This window comes from Engraulis encrasicolus, chromosome 3, assembly GCF_034702125.1.
Source record: "Engraulis encrasicolus isolate BLACKSEA-1 chromosome 3, IST_EnEncr_1.0, whole genome shotgun sequence".
In the NCBI taxonomy this organism is placed as follows: domain Eukaryota; kingdom Metazoa; phylum Chordata; class Actinopteri; order Clupeiformes; family Engraulidae; genus Engraulis; species Engraulis encrasicolus.
Window position 1 is genome coordinate 48,366,262 of NC_085859.1, and position 17,696 is coordinate 48,383,957.

Below are 17,696 nucleotides of genomic sequence, written 5' to 3' on the forward strand. Positions count from 1 at the left end.
GCGTCTGCCATATGCCTAACAGAGGCCCTGACTCCAAACACATGCAGGACAGGACACGGTCACCATACAATCTACCAACTAGAACTAGCCTGGGTTCCATCTCTCAGTTTTAAACACACACTCAACTCTCTAATAACCCCCTTTACTTGTGATCAATAAACGATACTCTACTCTACTCTACTCTCTACTCTAAGAACCAGTGTCTTGTATTACAACATCTACACACCTGTGGAACTGACATGGACAAGCTCATGACCTTAAAACACAATAACCATTATAGATTGTATGTTATGCTAATCAACTATGCATCAATGTCACATGCATTAGATTAGACAAACAGAGCTGTGTGATATCTAGCCACTTATTAAGGGGGAGGTCAAGTAGCAAGATAGGCCTACAATGTCTCCCCTGATACCATGACAGTGACAAAAACACAGACCAGACACAGGGACATGTTTGAGGCTCAAGTTACAGGCAGAGGTAGACGTTAGTAAAGAACCATTTTAAGGAAGTTAAGGAAAGAACCATGAAGAGAGTTTCTCGTCTGTAGGCCTATCCAAACGCAGGCTTCAAAAATGAATCCCAGCATAAACAAAAGCCTCTGGCATCAGTCTTCCCTGCCCAAGGACAGAGACTGTTCACAGGCGCAACAACCAAATCAACACCATGCATGGAAGCCAAGTGCAAGCGCCGTTAATCCACCACATCATGTCCACACCTCGTATATTCCCAGACTCCCCTCCTCACAGACAGTCTCTCTCTTAGAAGAACTGGCCAATGATATGGGGATAAGGGCAGTGCAGAAAACCGTAGGAGCACGGCCTGATATTGCGTACTGTTGAAATGTTTCACAGTCCCATGCCAAGGGAATGCCAACTCTGATGAAGCCCACTCATGACCGCCTCATGCACTGGCTTTATTTTCACCAGGGTTCATATCTGAGGTTTGTTGAAAATCCGGCTCTGGGAAGAATAACGATTTTGATTACAGTCTCAGAGATATATTCAGCACCAAGGATAAACAGGAACTATAACTATACCTAATAAAGTACATAATTTATCATTTTTTCATTTGTCACCTTTCTTGTGATCATAGATTAGTCTTTCTTCTGAAATAGTCCAACACCTTTACACCAAGCAAACAAAGCTTATTAACCAACAAATCAAGTATAAAGTACGAGAATAAACCATTATACATACCATTTTAATTATTATAACCAAAACAAATGGGTGCATCCATTATGTGTCCCAACAATTTGGAGGCAAGAGGTTGTTGATGTTCAATATTTAAGATGTTTTACAAGGCCAAGGCAGATGGACTTGTAAAACATTTTTTTTCATCAAATATTCAAGTCTGTGCGCGCCAAGACGCAGCTCATCAGGTAATTCCATGGGGGTGCAAGCGAGGTCAAGAAAAACCTCCTGGCTGCCAGCAATGATATAAAACCACGTGTCTGGAGTTTACCTTCAATGTAAAACAGCATACCGTTTGACTGACAACACAAAATGCAATTGCAACATGCAGAAGGTAACATTTTAGTTCAATTTCTTTCCTTTGCCCTGAATTTGTAACCGTGGGCTTATTTGGACATGACTAACGTTGTTTTGAGATAGACGTTGCCAGTGCAGGGTACAACTAACTTATAAGTAGGCTATGCAACCAGTAACATGCATGGTTGGCGGTGAACACTTACCATTCCCTCCTTTAGTTCTGTAACGACCAAGCAGGTGAATTTGGCTTGGAGCCAGAGTTATATAGCCTAGGAAAATTCGGTCGCCTAATAGCGACTGTTGACCTGCAACAGTTGGCAAAAGTAGTAGCTTACTACCAAAAACAATGCAAGACGACATTTTCCCGTCATCTCTAGTGACACAAGGGTTGCAAACCGTGTGAATAAATAATATTGCCTGTTCTCTACCGCATGCGACACACTGTTAACGAGAGTTTTAGACCATTGGTCTCTTCATCCTGTTTTACGCCCTTGCATTCCACAAATGTTGTACTTGTGAGCAACAGCTGTTGGACATAACATTTAATTCAAAACTATAAAGAAATGTAACTTACCCCAGACTACTCCTACTTCGTGCGTAGAGCAGTGGAGACGAGAGGAGTTGACGCAGTCTCCTGTAACTTTACACCCCTTCGGAGAGACAAAGTAACCAGTCGGGCACAGCGCTTGCAGCCTAGAAACTTGACAGGACAATTACTTTTTCCTCTAATTTGACCAAACTGAGTTACTACTATCCTACTATCTCTACTTGCCCTTTGTGGTTCCCCGGAGTTCTCGCAAAGTAGGAGCCCCTCCACTACGCTCATGCGTACAAACACGCATGGATAGCTGAGTGGAGCACAATGGATATTCCCTGACGTAGTTTTAAAGACGTGACGTGCAGCCGAACACACAGGTGAAACCGTGCAGAAAGGAAGGTCGATTGTTTGAACGTTGGCCTATATTACGTATAATAAATATATAGGCCCTATTAATATATATACTGCTTAGTTGTTCCAGGTGGCTCTCTGTCTCTGTCTCTGTCTCTGTCCCTCTCTCTCTCTCTCTCTCTCTCTCTCTCTCTCTCTCTCTCTCTCTCTCTCTCTCTCTCTCTCTCTCTCTCTCTCTCTCACACGCACACGCACACACACAACTCATCACTCACACATGTACAGAATGTGCAATAGTATCTCATCTACCTGTAGGAGACAAACATATACCACAGTACATATTGCTCTAAACTTCAGCACAACACCAATCTGTTGCATTTTCTCCTTCAAACACGAAGACATCGATTGCAGGAATATTATTATTACCCGGTTTGACAACTCTGAGGGGGGGAAATGCATCTTTTGAAGCACCACTTAGTGTGTGTGTGCGTTTGGTATTCAATCAACCCCAAAAGACCCATGTTACTCCTCTATTCATTGAGTTAAACTGGCTACCGATTGCCGCCCGGATCAAGCATAAGGCCTTGACCCTTGCCTACAAAACCATCACAGGAACAGTCCCGGTTTATCTGAAGGACTTGCTAAAGCCTTATGTTGGTGAACTGAACTGTGCTCGACCAGCACAAGCCGTGTGGCTCTGCCACCTGCTCTCTCTAGGTACTTCCAGTCAAGACTGTTCTCTGTTGTTGTCCCCCAGTGGTGGAATGGTCTCCCAGCTCCAGGCTCCTCCCAGAGGCAGCAAGACTAAGCACATATCTTGCAGCCTTCAAGAAGCAAGTAAAGACTCCTCTTTCATGGTTATCTACACTAATGCTTGAGTTGCAATAGCCCCAGGCCAGACTCTTGACATGATGATATGTATGTGTGTGTGTACAGAAGGCCTACTCTACTTTACTCAAAAAACCTAACTAACCCTTCTTTGCATCTGCACTTGTTCTGTCCATATTTCCTGTGCACTTTGTATCTGCTAGTGATGTTGGCTATGACTATGTCCTGGTTTGTAAGTCGCTTTGGTTATAAAGTGTCTTCCAAATGCAATGTAATGTAATGTAGTGTGTGTGTGTGTGTGTGTGTGTGTGTGTGTGTGTGTGTGTGTGTGTGTGTGTGTGTGTGTGTGTGTGTGTGTGTGTGTGTGTGTGTGTGTGTGTGTGTGTGTGTGCGCGCGCGCGCGTGCGTGAGTGCGCGTGAGTGCATGTGTGTGCACGTGTAGGCCTACAGCATAACCTGCTTTTCAATGCCAGAACGGGAATGGCATTAACATGGCCAAGGAAAGCTTTTCTGACTGTAGCTATTGCCCCTTTCACTTTTACAGCCAAAAGCACAATTCATAGCTGATGTCGTTGTAGGCCTACACATTTCCCCTTATGAAAAATAGGCCTACTGTTTAAACTGCTGTATTACAGCTACAGTATTTAATGAACGACTATTGCAATAATTACTGCAGTAAGTAACTTTTGGACAAACAAGTGCCAGTCAAATGAATTAAGGTTTTGTTTTAATTCTGTAGTGACTGGTAGGCTTAAATGTAGATACCTTGGTGTTTGTTTAGGTTAATCGTGGGCATATCCTGCCCCCTTGTGCATAAAAGCTGAAACTACAACTAAACAGAGTAAACCATCCGAACCTGCCACAAATTTACAGTTTCTGTGGAGAATTAAGTGACTAATGCCATTTAGTCTGCTATGTTGACAAATGGGCTATGCACCGCTTTAAAGTAGTTATTAGATCAAATGTAGACCTTAGGGTTCGATTCACTTTCACTTTTGCAGTTGTAAACTACATTATCTGCCATTATCCTGTGCAGGATCCTGGATCATGTGGCTTTACATGAATCGTTTATGATGAGCGTAAGTGGGGAAACAGTCGAGTTAGATATCTATTTGAACAATGTCAATGTAGTCACTGCCTCACGCTCACACATGGGCTAAAGCCATTAACATGGCCAGTGATGACAAAGCAAAATGCTTGCTCACACGCTCCGGCATGCCAGCTTTTACTTTAGCTAATTTCAAGCCTGAAAGCGCCCATTCATGCGTCCGCGACCCCGTCCCCACTACAGTATCGCTTGTTTCATACAGACCATGATCGCTCGGAGCAAGCTACGCTGGAGTTGCAAGTTTATGCGAGGGGCCACTCCTCTCTCTCGCTGCGTAGGCCATCCGAAATCTTGATTGGTGGAGTATTTTACACACCTACTTTGCCAACAAGTTCCGCGTTTGGTTGTTTTATAACTCAATGACCAAATTATCCTCCCTCTTCTGCTGATTCTGCGGATACATCACCTCAGCGCTTATCTCCAAGATGTCAGACAGGGGGGCTTTTGATACCAATGTGGTTACTTTAACGAGATTTGTTTTGGAGGAAGGAAGGAAAGCGAAAGGAACGGGAGAGTTGACAACACTTTTGAATTCACTGTGCACAGCCATCAAAGCAATCTCTAGTGCTGTGAGGAAAGCTGGCATCGCCAATCTGTGAGTATTAGTTAGTTAAAAACTTTTTGAGTTGGATGCTATTTTGCTGGTAACAATAGGCCAACATGATTTAGTTGCACTTAAGTAAAGTTACTAAGTATGATGCTGTAGTTGGATACTGTAACTTTTAGAACCTCCCTTCACGTCCAAAAAAAATCAGTGCATGTCAAACACTGATTCATCATGCCTTTAGTTTGGGGCCATGTGTGTGTCGTTGAATTTGGATGGAGGTCAGCTAAGGCATCATGTTTCTGCAGAACTGTTAAAAGTTACCCCACCCGCCTCTGTCATCCTCAGTTATGGCATTGCTGGAAGCACCAACGTGACTGGAGACCAGGTGAAGAAGCTGGATGTCCTCTCCAATGACCTGGTCATCAACATGATCAAATCCTCCTTCACCTCTTGTGTGCTTGTCACTGAAGAGAACGAGGAGGCCATCATTGTGGAACCTGAAAGCAGGGTAAGGCACTCTGTGTATTCCAATATGCGACCTCGTGTCCTCCACTTGGCCTTGTTTCCTCACGTTTTGTTGATGCCCTGCCTCCATGGAGAAAATAATTAAGTTTCCCCGCTGTCAGCCTATCCAAAACCATTTTTGGTGGACTATTCTTCATTTACCATCCTGTTTGAAAATGAGAAAAGGACTTTACAATTGAGCTTTTGCGAGATATTGAAAAATAATGCTGTTGTCAGTGATGTCATCACAACATACTACTTCCTGGTACGAGCCCACAAGCACAAGTGGAGGACGCAAGGTCGCATATTGGATCGTACACACTGTTTGGGGGTTGCAGCGGTTCCTTCTCCTATGGAATGGCAAAATGTAGTAGTTGTTGGAATGTTTTCACTTTCTGTGCATTGTGTTACAGGGCAAATATATAGTCTGCTTCGATCCTCTGGATGGCTCATCAAACATCGACTGTCTGGCTTCAATCGGCACTATATTTGCAATCTACAGAAAGGTGAGGCCCCTAGATTTCTTTCTATAATTGCCCAAGACGATGCCCGCTCCAGTGGTCGGATCCCATGAAAACTGCCCACCTGTTCTGCTCTTCCCCAGAGCTCGGATGATGACCCGTGTGAGGGGGATGCCCTGCAGCCTGGCAGGAACATCGTGGCAGCAGGCTATGCCCTCTACGGTAGTGCCACCATGCTGGTGCTCTCCACTGGCCAGGGGGTCAACTGCTTCATGCTGGATCCAGTAAGTCACTCCGGTGGGGGGCTGTTATGGAATTGGTGTCCTTATAGTTTTTTAAAGGAAACTTGCAGAGTATTTTCTCTTTTTCTTCACCTCACTTATGTGCCAGGATGTGTTGTTTTTGTGTTGGCATTACCTAACATGGCATTACATTGCATTTGTTATGGGATGGGTGTCTGTCTACAACAATGATGAAAGTGCCTCAAATACCACATGTCTTGCAGAGTTTTTTTTTGGCAGGTCTTTATTTATTCACCACACTTCCTTATACGCAGGGTCAGGATGTGGATTCATGAAATGTGTTTTAAATGTGTTGACAATTTTAACTGTAATACTGTTGCTCACAGGCCATAGGAGAGTTCATCCTTGTGGACCGGGACGTGAGGGTCAAGAAGAAGGGCAACATATACAGCCTCAATGAAGGCTACGCCAAGTACTTTGACCCAGCTGTCACCGAGTATTTACAAAGAAAGAAGTTCCCAGAGGTAAATTGCTGAGCAAATACACTTATGTTCCACGGACCTGCCCATCTTGTTGCACTAGTTTGCTGTTAATATGCCATCTGTGTTTTAGACTAACTATCAAAATGATAAGTAGTATGTGTTTATTTAGTACATTTTATTTACACTGGCTGCTTATCATACTAACCCTTTGTGTTTCAGGATGGGAGCGAACCTTATGGAGCACGGTATGTGGGCTCGATGGTTGCCGATGTTCACCGGACTCTTGTCTACGGAGGAATCTTCCTTTACCCGGCCAACGTGAAGAGCCCAAACGGAAAGGTATGAGGAAAGGGAAGAGGCTTTTTACCAAAAGTCTCTAGCTATCTCTTTGTTCTTCTTTTGTCTAGCCATTGTCGTGTTTTTTTTTTTTGTAATATTGAGGAATGTTGTAAGAAACCAGTCTACATTGGTAACTTCTCACTGACCAGTCTTGCATATCACTTCTGCATTCTTGTTTTTACATTAGCTTCAAGTTTTTTCAACAAAACCACCCAGACATTGTGTGTATTCCAATATGCAGACTTCCGTCCTCCACTTGTGCTTGTGGCCTCACCCCGCCTCTGTGGAGAAAGCAATACAGCTTCCCAGCTGTCAGCCTAGCCGCAACAACTTTTGGGGAACTGTTTTTCATTCACCATCCAGTTTGCAAATGAGAAAATGACTTTACAATTGAGATTTTGCGAGACATTGAAATACACTGCTGTTATCAGTGATGTCAGCCATGGCAGCCATGGCCTAGTGATTAGAGAGTTGGTCTTTCAACCTAGGGGTTGCAGGTTCGAATCCCCCCTGACCTCTCCTTACATATCTAACCTTGGCTGAAGTGCCCTTGAGCAAGGCACAAAGGCACCACATTGCTCCAGGGAATGTAACCAATACCCTGACGAATAATAGCTGTAAGTCGCTTTGACTAAATAAAAGCGCCAGCTAAGTGCAATGTAATGTAATGTAATGTAATGTAATGTAATAATGTCATCACAACTTATTACTTCCTGGCACGAGGCCTCAAGCACAAGTGGAGTTGCACATACATTGAAGAGTTAAGCAATAAGCCATGAGAGGCCGTGGGTTATGCTCGATTGATAACGGCCAAGGAGAGTGGGGCACGACGCGAAGCGGAGTGCCGTAACCGCCCCCTTGCCCGTTATCAATAGAGCATAACCCACGGACTCAAGTGGCTTATTGCTTGTCTAACACTATTACACTTAATCGCTGACAAAATTTCTTTAAAAACGCTTTAATAACAATTAATTTGATCCGCGACAAGTTGAGGAAGTGATTGTGGTTACCCCGGCAACGTTACCGGCGTGCGTGCGTCGTCGCGCTGCCAGACGCACACCGAGTGTGTCTTAATATGCAACCTTGCCTCCTCCACTTGCCTCCTCCACTTGCTTCTCGTCATGATGACATCACTGACAACAGCATTATATTTCAATATCTTGCAAAAGCTCAATTGTAGAGTCTTTTTCTCATTTGCAATTGGGATGGTGAATGAAAAACAGTCCCTCAAAAGTTGTTGTGGCTAGGCTGACAGCTGGGACACTTTATCGTTTTCTCCACGGAGGAGGGGCCAGGAGGCGGGACGAGGAGACAAGCGCAAGTGGAGGAGGCAAGGTCGCATATTAAGACGCACTCACTTTGCTAAAAAACTCAGCAACGGGCGATAAACATAGCAGGAATGAAATGTCTTTGCAATCACACTGATACCCCAACCACAGATGGTGCAAAGATGTGCTCTTCTTGCAGACTCCCTACCCCAACTGCAACATATTCTCATTACCGACGTAGATGCGCTTGGTCTAACTTAGACGCACATAGAATATTCAGTTGGAAGGTGTACGTTTACGCTCAATAGACCACGGCTATCAGCCAATCAGAATCGAGAACCGGACCGCACAGTGTCAGATAGCCAAACAAACCTTTCCAACACCAAACACCTCACACATTGCGTTGAACATAAACAGGTGGTGTTACCGAACCTGAAGTAGAACAGCTTTCTCAAGCAGTCAGTGGTGCATTTTGGAAACAGGATATGAGTCCCTGGAGCCTATACTACAAAACTGGTTCAGGATAAGTTAAGGTTTAGTTGAGGTAAGTTAAATAAAGTTAGTAAAGTAAGTTAGTAAGTACGTTTGTAAGTTAGTAAGTAAAGTTAAGGTAAATCGTCTAATACAAGAGCTTTTTTAAGAAAATGAGGACTCCAGGCTATTCTATTGATTTACCTCTTAACTTAACCTCAACTTATCCTGAAACAGCTTTGTAGTATATGCCCCTGGTCTATTGCGCTACCTGGCTTCAGAATCCCTCTTCCAAAGACTTTACTTTAGTCATTAGATCGGTAGTGCACAATATTCCGAGTCATTTCTAGATATTCTAGATTAATTTCATGTTTACAGTGAGATTAATCTAGATACAAAAAAACAAATCTATGCCCACCACTGGTCTTGTCATATTTAAATGAAAAAAACCGGTAGTGTTTCAATCTGTGCAGAAGGATTCACATTCACATGCATTAGTTAGCCAGTAGAGGGCCCAATGACCTTTTGAGTTCTGTAACAAAGTTCAAATCTCTCTCTTCCTATGCACTTTCATCCATCCATCCATCCATCCATCCATCCAGTTGAGGCTGCTGTATGAGTGCAACCCCATGGCCTTCATCATCGAGCAGGCTGGAGGGATGGCCACCACGGGGCTCATTGATGTCCTGGATATCCAGCCGGAGAGCATCCACCAGCGGGTTCCCGTGGTGCTGGGTTCCCCTGATGACGTGACGGAGTACGTCAACATCTACAAGAAACACTTTCCCTGAGAAGGAGAGAGGCGGAATGAGAGAGCAGCTATACTATGAATGCTGACACCAGTGACCAAAAAAAAAGCATTGACCAAAATGAAGACCAACCAAACTACACTTCATACCTCACAAACTGGACCTCACACTGGAGACCCACAATGCCTAGCATTATTGTTCAGACTGCACATGTTGATAGTGGGGCTCAACTGCAGGAGTACTGTGAAACATTTACGGTTAGAATCACTCCATCAGAACCAATTGGCACCACATGATGGCATATGCCTGTAATCCTTGAAAAGTGACGGACATGGTGTTCAAATGAGATTTGCACAAATTAAACCCAAAGTCTTTATACATTATATCTTGTGTCTCTTTCTTGAGTTTCCCCATCACGCATCAGCTTGAGTGAGTGGAATGTGAGTACAGTATTGATGTTTTGGATGGTATACAACATATTCCCTCTGGGCCCAATGCCCTTATATCCCCTTCCAAGCCCTTATTCTCCCCCACTTCCCTCTGTGTTGCTGATAATTATGTTCTGTCACTGTTGGTTTTGCTCATCATCCAGTTGCTCATAGATTTCTTGTGATGTCCTTCCTGGAACAACCTCAGGTTTCTACACTGATACTGATCTGACAAAGGCCTACGTAGTGGATGTCAGAAGTATTAACAAACATCCAATCCAAACAGGTGTGTGTGTAAATAGAGGGCTTGTGACTTAGCTTGGGCACAATATCTGGTAGTGAACGAAGAAGTGCTTTAAAAAAAAAAGATTGCAGACTCCTTTTGGATTTTTTCTTCACATATTTTTTTTCTTTTAATGCTTTCAATGGCATGATGATGTTTCAACCTTACAGTCTTCATTCTGCCTCAGAGTGTGCAAACCTTTCTAGATATAGAGGGGACAAGTAAATCCCTGTGTTGTATGTTTCAATGTTGCATAACACTCTCAAGGCTGTGTAACATGAACTGCAGAGAAGGCCAACTTGTAAAATGGCAGTAACCATAGTAACAAGATGGTGAGTGATTATTCCACTTAAACACCCTGATTCCTTATCAACAGGGGATATAATGTATTAGCACACAGTACTTTAAAAGAGCTTGGCATTGTTTACTGTAAATATTTCATGATTTATTTTAATTGATAATTGATGTATTTCTCCAGAATTACATAGAGTTTACAACCATGATCTTTTACCCACTGGTAGGTTAGGGAGGCGCAGAGATGTTGCATCACATGTGTTGTCCCAGATTTTCTCAGGTTTCTGGTTGGAAATGTTTGGTAATTCCTATTTGTGATGCACACGCCACACAAGGCTTATACATGCTGAGAACAGCATCAATTAATGTCATTGTCAAAATGAGGTTACAGAAACTTGACACATTTTGAATGAAAACATGAGGATGTAAAACATAACCTTACAAGTGACGCATGCAGCACTGTTTACGAAACTCGTCTTAGGCCTTTGGTGGATATGATGTCAATATTGTGTTTCAGCCAATTCCACTGTGGTGTTTTTCAATTGGAGAACTGAGTTGGTGAAGTGACTGGACAATCTGCTTTTTGGGATCAGTATTAAACAAAACACCAAAGAAAGACCTAAATCCAGTCCTACAGAAGAAAACGATTAAAAGTTATCTCTTTTGTGTCTTCTGCTGTAGCACTGACGTTCTGTTGATACACTTGATGGATGTATGATGGCAGCTGTTTTGATCTTACATGCTATTACATGTTATTTCATGAACACTTCCCTGTGTATTTCTACATACTCTGGAGTGTCTGTATATCTAGAGGAGGAGAAGTGACCTTTTCTTAAAGGTCAGATAAAGTGCACAGAGGTCCATTGACATATGAAACACGTTCGGTGTACTTGAAGCTGTGCCTGTGTCCTCTATTTAAAAATCTTCAAACGTCAACTATATAATATGAAATAATGTATAATGAATAAGAAATAATGTCAGTTGCAAACTCAACAAGGAAATGTTGGAACGTTTATGCCCATACTGATTCAATGCAACTACCACACATATGGAATACAGACACATTTTGTCCAAGACAGAAGCTTCCTGTATATGCTTAGCTCCAAGTACTGCACTTCATTTTGAACAGAACATCTGAATAAGATGAAATGAAGGCTTCCAAGCTGCTTTTTTGGTGTGGACTTTTGGTGTGTGAATGTTATCTGTGTGTGAATCTTACTGCCCACTTCAAACCACTCTGGTAACACTGTCCTCTTTTGTCTTAGGAAGTCTGCTACCACAGAACGACCAAAGGAGTAGTAGTATCTCCGTCTAGCACACCCTGCCCATGTCCCATTTAATTGGTGGGCACTGCCTGCTGCTGCTGTTACCCGACCCCTCTCACCGCTTGACTCACAAATATAACCCATGGCCTTTATACACGAGGTCTGAGCTCGCTTCCCTTAGCCTTCCTCCCTCACACACTGTCTGTGTCTCACTCACACACAGCCACACGCGCTCACTCTCCCCCAGACCTGCTGCACAGTCTGTCGTGGACTTAACCCAGTGGCAAGATGACGGACCAGTCTATGTTTGACACGGACGTATGGACCCTTACGCGGTTCGTCATGGAGACGGGCCGACAGGCCAAGGGCTCCACCGGCGAGCTGACGCAGCTGATCAACTCCCTAACCTTCGCCATCAAAGCCATCTCGTCGGCCGTGAGGAAGGCGGGCCTGGCTCACCTGTAAGTCCTGACGGGCGGGTGGGGGCAACAGCCTAGGCTCAGGGCAGAGGTCCATGGCTGAAATCCATAACTGATATTTGCATGTAATACACACTGGACCATGCAATGTTATGTAATGGTAGCTGTAGTCACTTATAATGACATTTTTTAAATGGCATGGGCTTAACCTGTAATTTGGCACATGCTGACCGCCATCAAAGCCATCTCGTCGGCCGTGAGGAAGGCGGGCCTGGCTCACCTGTAAGTCCTGACGGGCGGGGCGGCTGGGGGGCGGGCAGCCTGGCCTGCACAGCTATGAGAGAGTGTGCTAGGCCCAGGACAGAGGTCCAGGACCATGGATGATATCCATAAATGATATTTGCATGCATAATCCTTTGCATGTAATAAACACTGGATCATGCAACGTTTAAGCAATGTTATGTAATGGTAGCTGTTAATGGTAATGATAATAATGGCATTTATTAAATGTCATGAGCTTAACCTGTAGGTATGTGTACATTTTCATGGACTATCTTCATTATTTCATGAAACTGAGTTGCAAGTGATCTCATGGCAGATGACATTCACTTACTTATCTCTCGTTTATCACAGTTATGCATGAACTACTGGCCCTGTTATCCTACAAGCTTTTCTATCTTATTTGGGGAGCCTTTGCACAATTCACTCACGTTTTGTATAGTTGTTGATCAGCTGCACAACCACACTCTGTAATGACTAAATCTGAAAGTTTGAATAAGAATAAAAATCATTCAATCATACACGCACACAATACCACAAAGTTTCTCAACATACTCTGCCTTGGCTTTCACTTGAGAGGCTGCAGAGGGGTTATAAATGCCTTAGTATTGTTTGAATAATGCATGGCAAACATCCGCATGGGTGTGGTGTGCAGTGCCTACCCACTGTGGAGGGGCGCAGGGAAGCTGACAGGGGGGGGAAAGGGGTCAGTTGTCCCGGGCCCAGAAAGAGGGAGGGCTCAGAATGGGGTCCTCATTACATGTATGTATTGGGTGGGTGGGTGGGCCCTTTCAGATGACTTTGTCCCGGGCCTAGCCAAAGCCTTCAGTGGCCCTGAGGGGAGGGCTGCCATGCTTTTGTTTTTATGCCTGCGATACGAGAAGTCGTCCTGAGGTGGAGTAGAGTGAGCCAACATCTCACTATGTAGTTCCCATGCCAGATTCATTAGGTAGTATATAGGACGCCTATAAGACTGCTGCCTGTGGCCCTGCCGTGGCCAAACGGTAGGGCACTCCTCTGCCATGCGGCTGACCCGGGTTCGATTCCCTGAATGGGTTCTTTGCCGGCCCTTCGCCGTCTCTCTCTCCCCACTCGCTTCCTGTCACCACTTTCACTAGCCTATCATAAAAAAAGTCAAAAAGACAAAAAAAAATACATCTTTAAGATGGCTGCCTGCAATGTGCCGCAATAGCGAGTGAACGTCCTGAGGCGGTGCTTTTCAGTACAAGTAGCTACCTGGACAGAATTACCAAACAGGCCAATCAGGTCTAGTCCCCAGAGGAGTCAGAGGAAATCTGGGACAGGGCAGGGGCCTGAAGACTAGAATCCATGTAATGTAAGCACAACTGACTCCGGGGATACAGGTTCTGCAGACACAATGCACACCGGGTCTGCTGGAGACAGGTTGAGACTCCACACACAACATGAAGGACCCACACCACAAGTTGAGGAAGGGTCTAGGTTCTAAAAAGGCTACATGAATCAATCATCTGGCCCCTTCTCTGCACCCAGACAAAGATGTGAGTGACCATTAGTGACCACTTTTGATGGACCGTAGGTAAAACAAATTATGTTGTTATGAAATCTCCCTGTTTGCAATGAAAATACAATACATGGAATTGAGTCACTTAAACCCATTGATGCCTAAAGCACCTGCAAAATATGCCTGCTGAATGCCTAAGCCCTTGTTGGGAGAGTTGCCCTCAGTCTATAAAAACCTAAATATCTCAGCCTCTGATGCATATAAAACATTTTAAACCTTAAGACCCTCATCTAGCATTAGAATGTGTTAATTCAGCTGTAACATACCCACATTTGTATTTAAAAAAGCTAAAATCTCAAGAGCCTGAATGCAGCGTATATGTCGCTTCAGGCACCAAAGGTCAAATAATGTATTCGAGTCATCAAGCTAAAATGGGTTAAATAAATTCTTTGCCATCGGTGATGGTGACTGGCTGCCTTTCTCTGCTCAGTGTCTTCCTCCTGCCTGCCCCTGCCATCTCTGTGTTGGGACCCTAACCCAAAAAACACCCTAACCTCAAATTATTTGAATTTCAGATTTCACAAAAAATCTTGTGTTGTGTTTCCCCCCCAAATCCTGACATTGGATGTGCCCTGTCTGCAGGCAGGGCATCGCTGGACAGATCAACGCAACAGGTGACGATGTGAAGAAGTTGGACGTGCTGTCCAATGACCTGTGCATCAACATGCTGAAGTCCTCCTTCGGCTCCTGTTGCCTGGTCAGCGAGGAGAACAAGGAGGCTGTCATCATTCCAGCAGACAAGAGGGCAAGTTAAAGCCACACTGTGCCATTGTCTTACCGATGCTGATTGTGAAGGAGCAGTTGAATAAGTAGCGTCTGCATCAAAACTGTCTGAAGTGGATCTCTAAATGTTGAATGATTAATTTCTTTATTTTTTATACACATGCGTTGAGTTGGTAAACTTCATGGTGCAAGTGGCTGACATGTAATGCCCTTTTTAGACAGCAGGGGGCTACAGAGTGCTATACAACAACCTCTCCACTAGTTGGCTGGGGGGGTGGGGGTGATTGTAGATCCTGAATGGCCTTGAACACAGTGTTGCACATGACTTTTGAGGAAATAAATAAATACATAGATAAATAAATGAATAAATATGTAATTACTAATGAGGAAACATTAATTTCTTTTCCCACTCATAGGGTAAATATGTGGTTTGCTTTGACCCACTGGATGGCTCCTCCAACATTGACTGCCTGGCATCCATTGGAACTATTTTCGCCATCTACAAAAGGGTAGGCGTTTGCACATCAACCACAGCATTCCAGCTTCAACACATTTCACACACACACACACACACACACACACACACACACACGCAAACGCACGCTCACGAGCACACACACACACACACACACACACACACACACACACACACACACACACACACACACACACACACACACACACACACACACACACACACACACACACACACACACACACACACACACACACACACACACACACACACAAAGAGTCAACAATAAAGGGCAATTTACTATGATTTTTAACTTCTGAGATAGCCACCTAGCATACCTTAACTCTTGACAAATATTTGTATTTTTAAATCAACTTATTTACTTTTTAATCAACCTGTTAGATCACATTGCGCTGCATGTCTTGTATGAATTATGCTGTACAAATAACAATTATAATTATAATTATAATTATTATAATTATTATTATTATTGTATTATTATTATTATTATTATTATTATTATTATTATTATTATTATTATTATTATTATTATTGTTAGTAGTAGTAGTAGTATTGTTGTTGTCGTTGTTGTAAAAGCAACACTCGATATACTATAAAGCAATTCAACCGGTTAAAATGACAATGTGATGGTTTGTTTTGTCATTATCCCATGCAGATTGACGAGGTAGATGGCCAGCTTTCCATGAACCCAGCAGCCCAATCCAGACTGCTGGCTAAGATCCCTTTTATCAATTGGTCTTGTTGTTTTGTATTAATCCCACCCTCAATTGAAATCTAAATTAAGGGTATTCTAAACAAGTCTGGATGAAGGAATACTTCTGACCTTTCACTGCATCAGCATTTTTAATCATATCTACATTGCACCTATGTGCATGTGCACCTATCTCTCTTAAAACTTGGTGGTACAAGGGTGACATTTCTTTAAGGGGTAGGGCGGCATGAAACGTATTTCTTGGGCTGACTATACATTTTAACCACATCTTGTTGTAAATTCATCTTGACACTAGATGGTGATATTGCTGCTTGTTTGTCCTACATTTAGCCTACTGACAGACAAGTCATGGCAATAACCAACGCAATGAAAACAATAGGCTAAGATGGCAATAGAATTAACCTATGTGATGTACAGTGAATATGTTTTAAAGAGCTGGTGTAGGGCCTACTTTTGGTGTTTTATTTTCAAAATGTATGCTTCCCATTCACATATTTGATTAAAAAAATATATATGTAATTGATAAAATATTTACTTCCATACACATATACAATTTACTGGTCTCACCAACTTACAGAAAGCTTTTCAGCCAAACATGTCTATGATTGGTTATTCAGAATGGCGGGCATGGAGATCCACCTTTCATGTATGAGATTTGTACAGAAATTGATATACTGTATTAATTAAAATGATAACTTGTGAATGGGCAACACAAATTCTGGAAATAAACTACTAAAATTGTGACATATTCTACCTTTAAAACTCATTGTGCCTTGTGCTGTCGCATGGTTGTGTATGTCTCCTCCTGAATATTGTTTCCTCAGACTTCAGAGGGAGAACCCACAGAGAAGGATGCTCTGCAGAAGGGCAACAACATAGTGTGTGCAGGCTATGCCCTCTATGGCAGTGCCACCCTGGTGGCCCTCAGTACTGGGGCTGGGGTCAATTTCTTCATGCTGGATCCAGTGAGTATGCTTAAGTCAAGTCAAGTCAACGTTTATTTATAGAGCACTTTAAAATGCAACAAGATAGTTGACCAAAGTGCTGGACAGGACAGCTGAAAGGACTTGAGGACCCCTTAAGACACACAAAGACAAAAAAACAAAACAAAACATAAATAAACATAGAAACAATGTAATCTTTGAATCACTTAAAAACAGTATAATAACCAATAGAAAATGCATATATACAAAAAGTGTCTAAAAAAAAAGGCTTAGGTGCAAATTAATGTGCAAATAAATACGCTAAAACTACAGAGGGCTCATGTAACAAATTGAAAGAAGGGCAAACAATAAGTAAATCACTTATGAACAGTGTTTCCTAGTGTCTAATGTATGTGTGTGTGGAGTCTGTGTTACCATATCAAATCATATGCTATATGAATACATTTGATCTGACTTGACTTGGTTTGTCTAGTAGTCAATGTGGCAGCCGGTAACACAGACATGTGGCTATTATGTTGTGTTGTATGTGTATTATGGCATGAACCCCTACCAAACTTGAAAAACCATCTAAAGCCCCCGACAATAAATGTAATTTTGTAAAACAATTTTAAAGCTTACGTTCACAATTTAAAAATATATCTTTTCAGGGGGCCTATCAATAGCCTAGGATTTTGTTGTCAAGATGGCCACAGAACTGGGGGTACCCTGGTATATTCCCAAAAACCACAGCACAATGCCAACCAAACATACCCTGTTGAATATAGGCCTACAGTATCTTCACATTTCCACAAAGTCATCTTACCCATTCAGAGTAATTGTCTTGACAAATCATTTGCACAGGGCCACAGTTTCACGAGTGGCACCATTTTAAATGGAAGTCAATCATTCACAATTGACATAAGCCAACACAAACTTGAACCAAGATGCAATAA

At 42.9% G+C, this 17,696-nt stretch overlaps 3 protein-coding genes across 5 annotated transcripts in view; 2 read left to right on the forward strand and 1 right to left on the reverse strand.

Annotated features, from left to right (window-relative positions):
• The window catches only part of kank1a (KN motif and ankyrin repeat domains 1a), a 71,438-nt gene extending 69,105 nt beyond the window's left edge, over window positions 1-2,333 (reverse strand). For both annotated transcript variants that reach the window (XM_063195571.1, XM_063195572.1), the window contains exon 1: window positions 2,065-2,333. The gene's annotated coding sequence lies outside the window, so the exon portion shown is untranslated. The remainder of the gene's footprint in view (window positions 1-2,064) is intronic.
• Window positions 2,334-4,618: 2,285 nt separating this feature from the next.
• On the forward strand, window positions 4,619-9,761 carry LOC134446242 (fructose-1,6-bisphosphatase 1-like). The gene is made up of 7 exons (XM_063195576.1): window positions 4,619-4,910; window positions 5,208-5,370; window positions 5,780-5,872; window positions 5,971-6,111; window positions 6,456-6,593; window positions 6,771-6,890; window positions 9,232-9,761. The coding sequence occupies exons 1-7, from the start codon at window positions 4,741-4,743 to the stop codon at window positions 9,418-9,420; spliced, it is 1,014 nt and encodes a 337-aa protein (XP_063051646.1). The 5' UTR covers window positions 4,619-4,740; the 3' UTR covers window positions 9,421-9,761.
• Window positions 9,762-11,808: 2,047 nt separating this feature from the next.
• The window catches only part of LOC134446237 (fructose-1,6-bisphosphatase isozyme 2-like), a 13,578-nt gene continuing 7,690 nt past the window's right edge, over window positions 11,809-17,696 (forward strand). Inside the window, exons 1-4 of one of the 2 annotated variants that reach the window (XM_063195563.1) lie at window positions 11,809-12,109; window positions 14,472-14,634; window positions 15,029-15,121; window positions 16,645-16,785. In XM_063195563.1, the coding sequence (XP_063051633.1) occupies window positions 11,937-12,109; window positions 14,472-14,634; window positions 15,029-15,121; window positions 16,645-16,785 (570 nt within the window). In that variant the 5' untranslated portion in view covers window positions 11,809-11,936. Of the gene's footprint in view, window positions 12,110-12,275; window positions 12,350-14,471; window positions 14,635-15,028; window positions 15,122-16,644; window positions 16,786-17,696 lie in introns of those variants that run through there. The other variant, XM_063195564.1, reaches the window with a different exon arrangement.

Bases quoted from the DNA above. Each gene is read 5' to 3' on its own strand.
- LOC134446242 (XM_063195576.1), top strand. From the start codon at position 4,741: ATGTCAGACAGGGGGGCTTTTGATACCAATGTGGTTACTTTAACGAGA. The intron at 5,371-5,779 runs GTAAGGCACTCT...ATTGTGTTACAG, and splicing joins TTGTGGAACCTGAAAGCAGG to GGCAAATATATAGTCTGCTT. The intron at 6,594-6,770 runs GTAAATTGCTGA...TTTGTGTTTCAG, and splicing joins AAAGAAAGAAGTTCCCAGAG to GATGGGAGCGAACCTTATGG.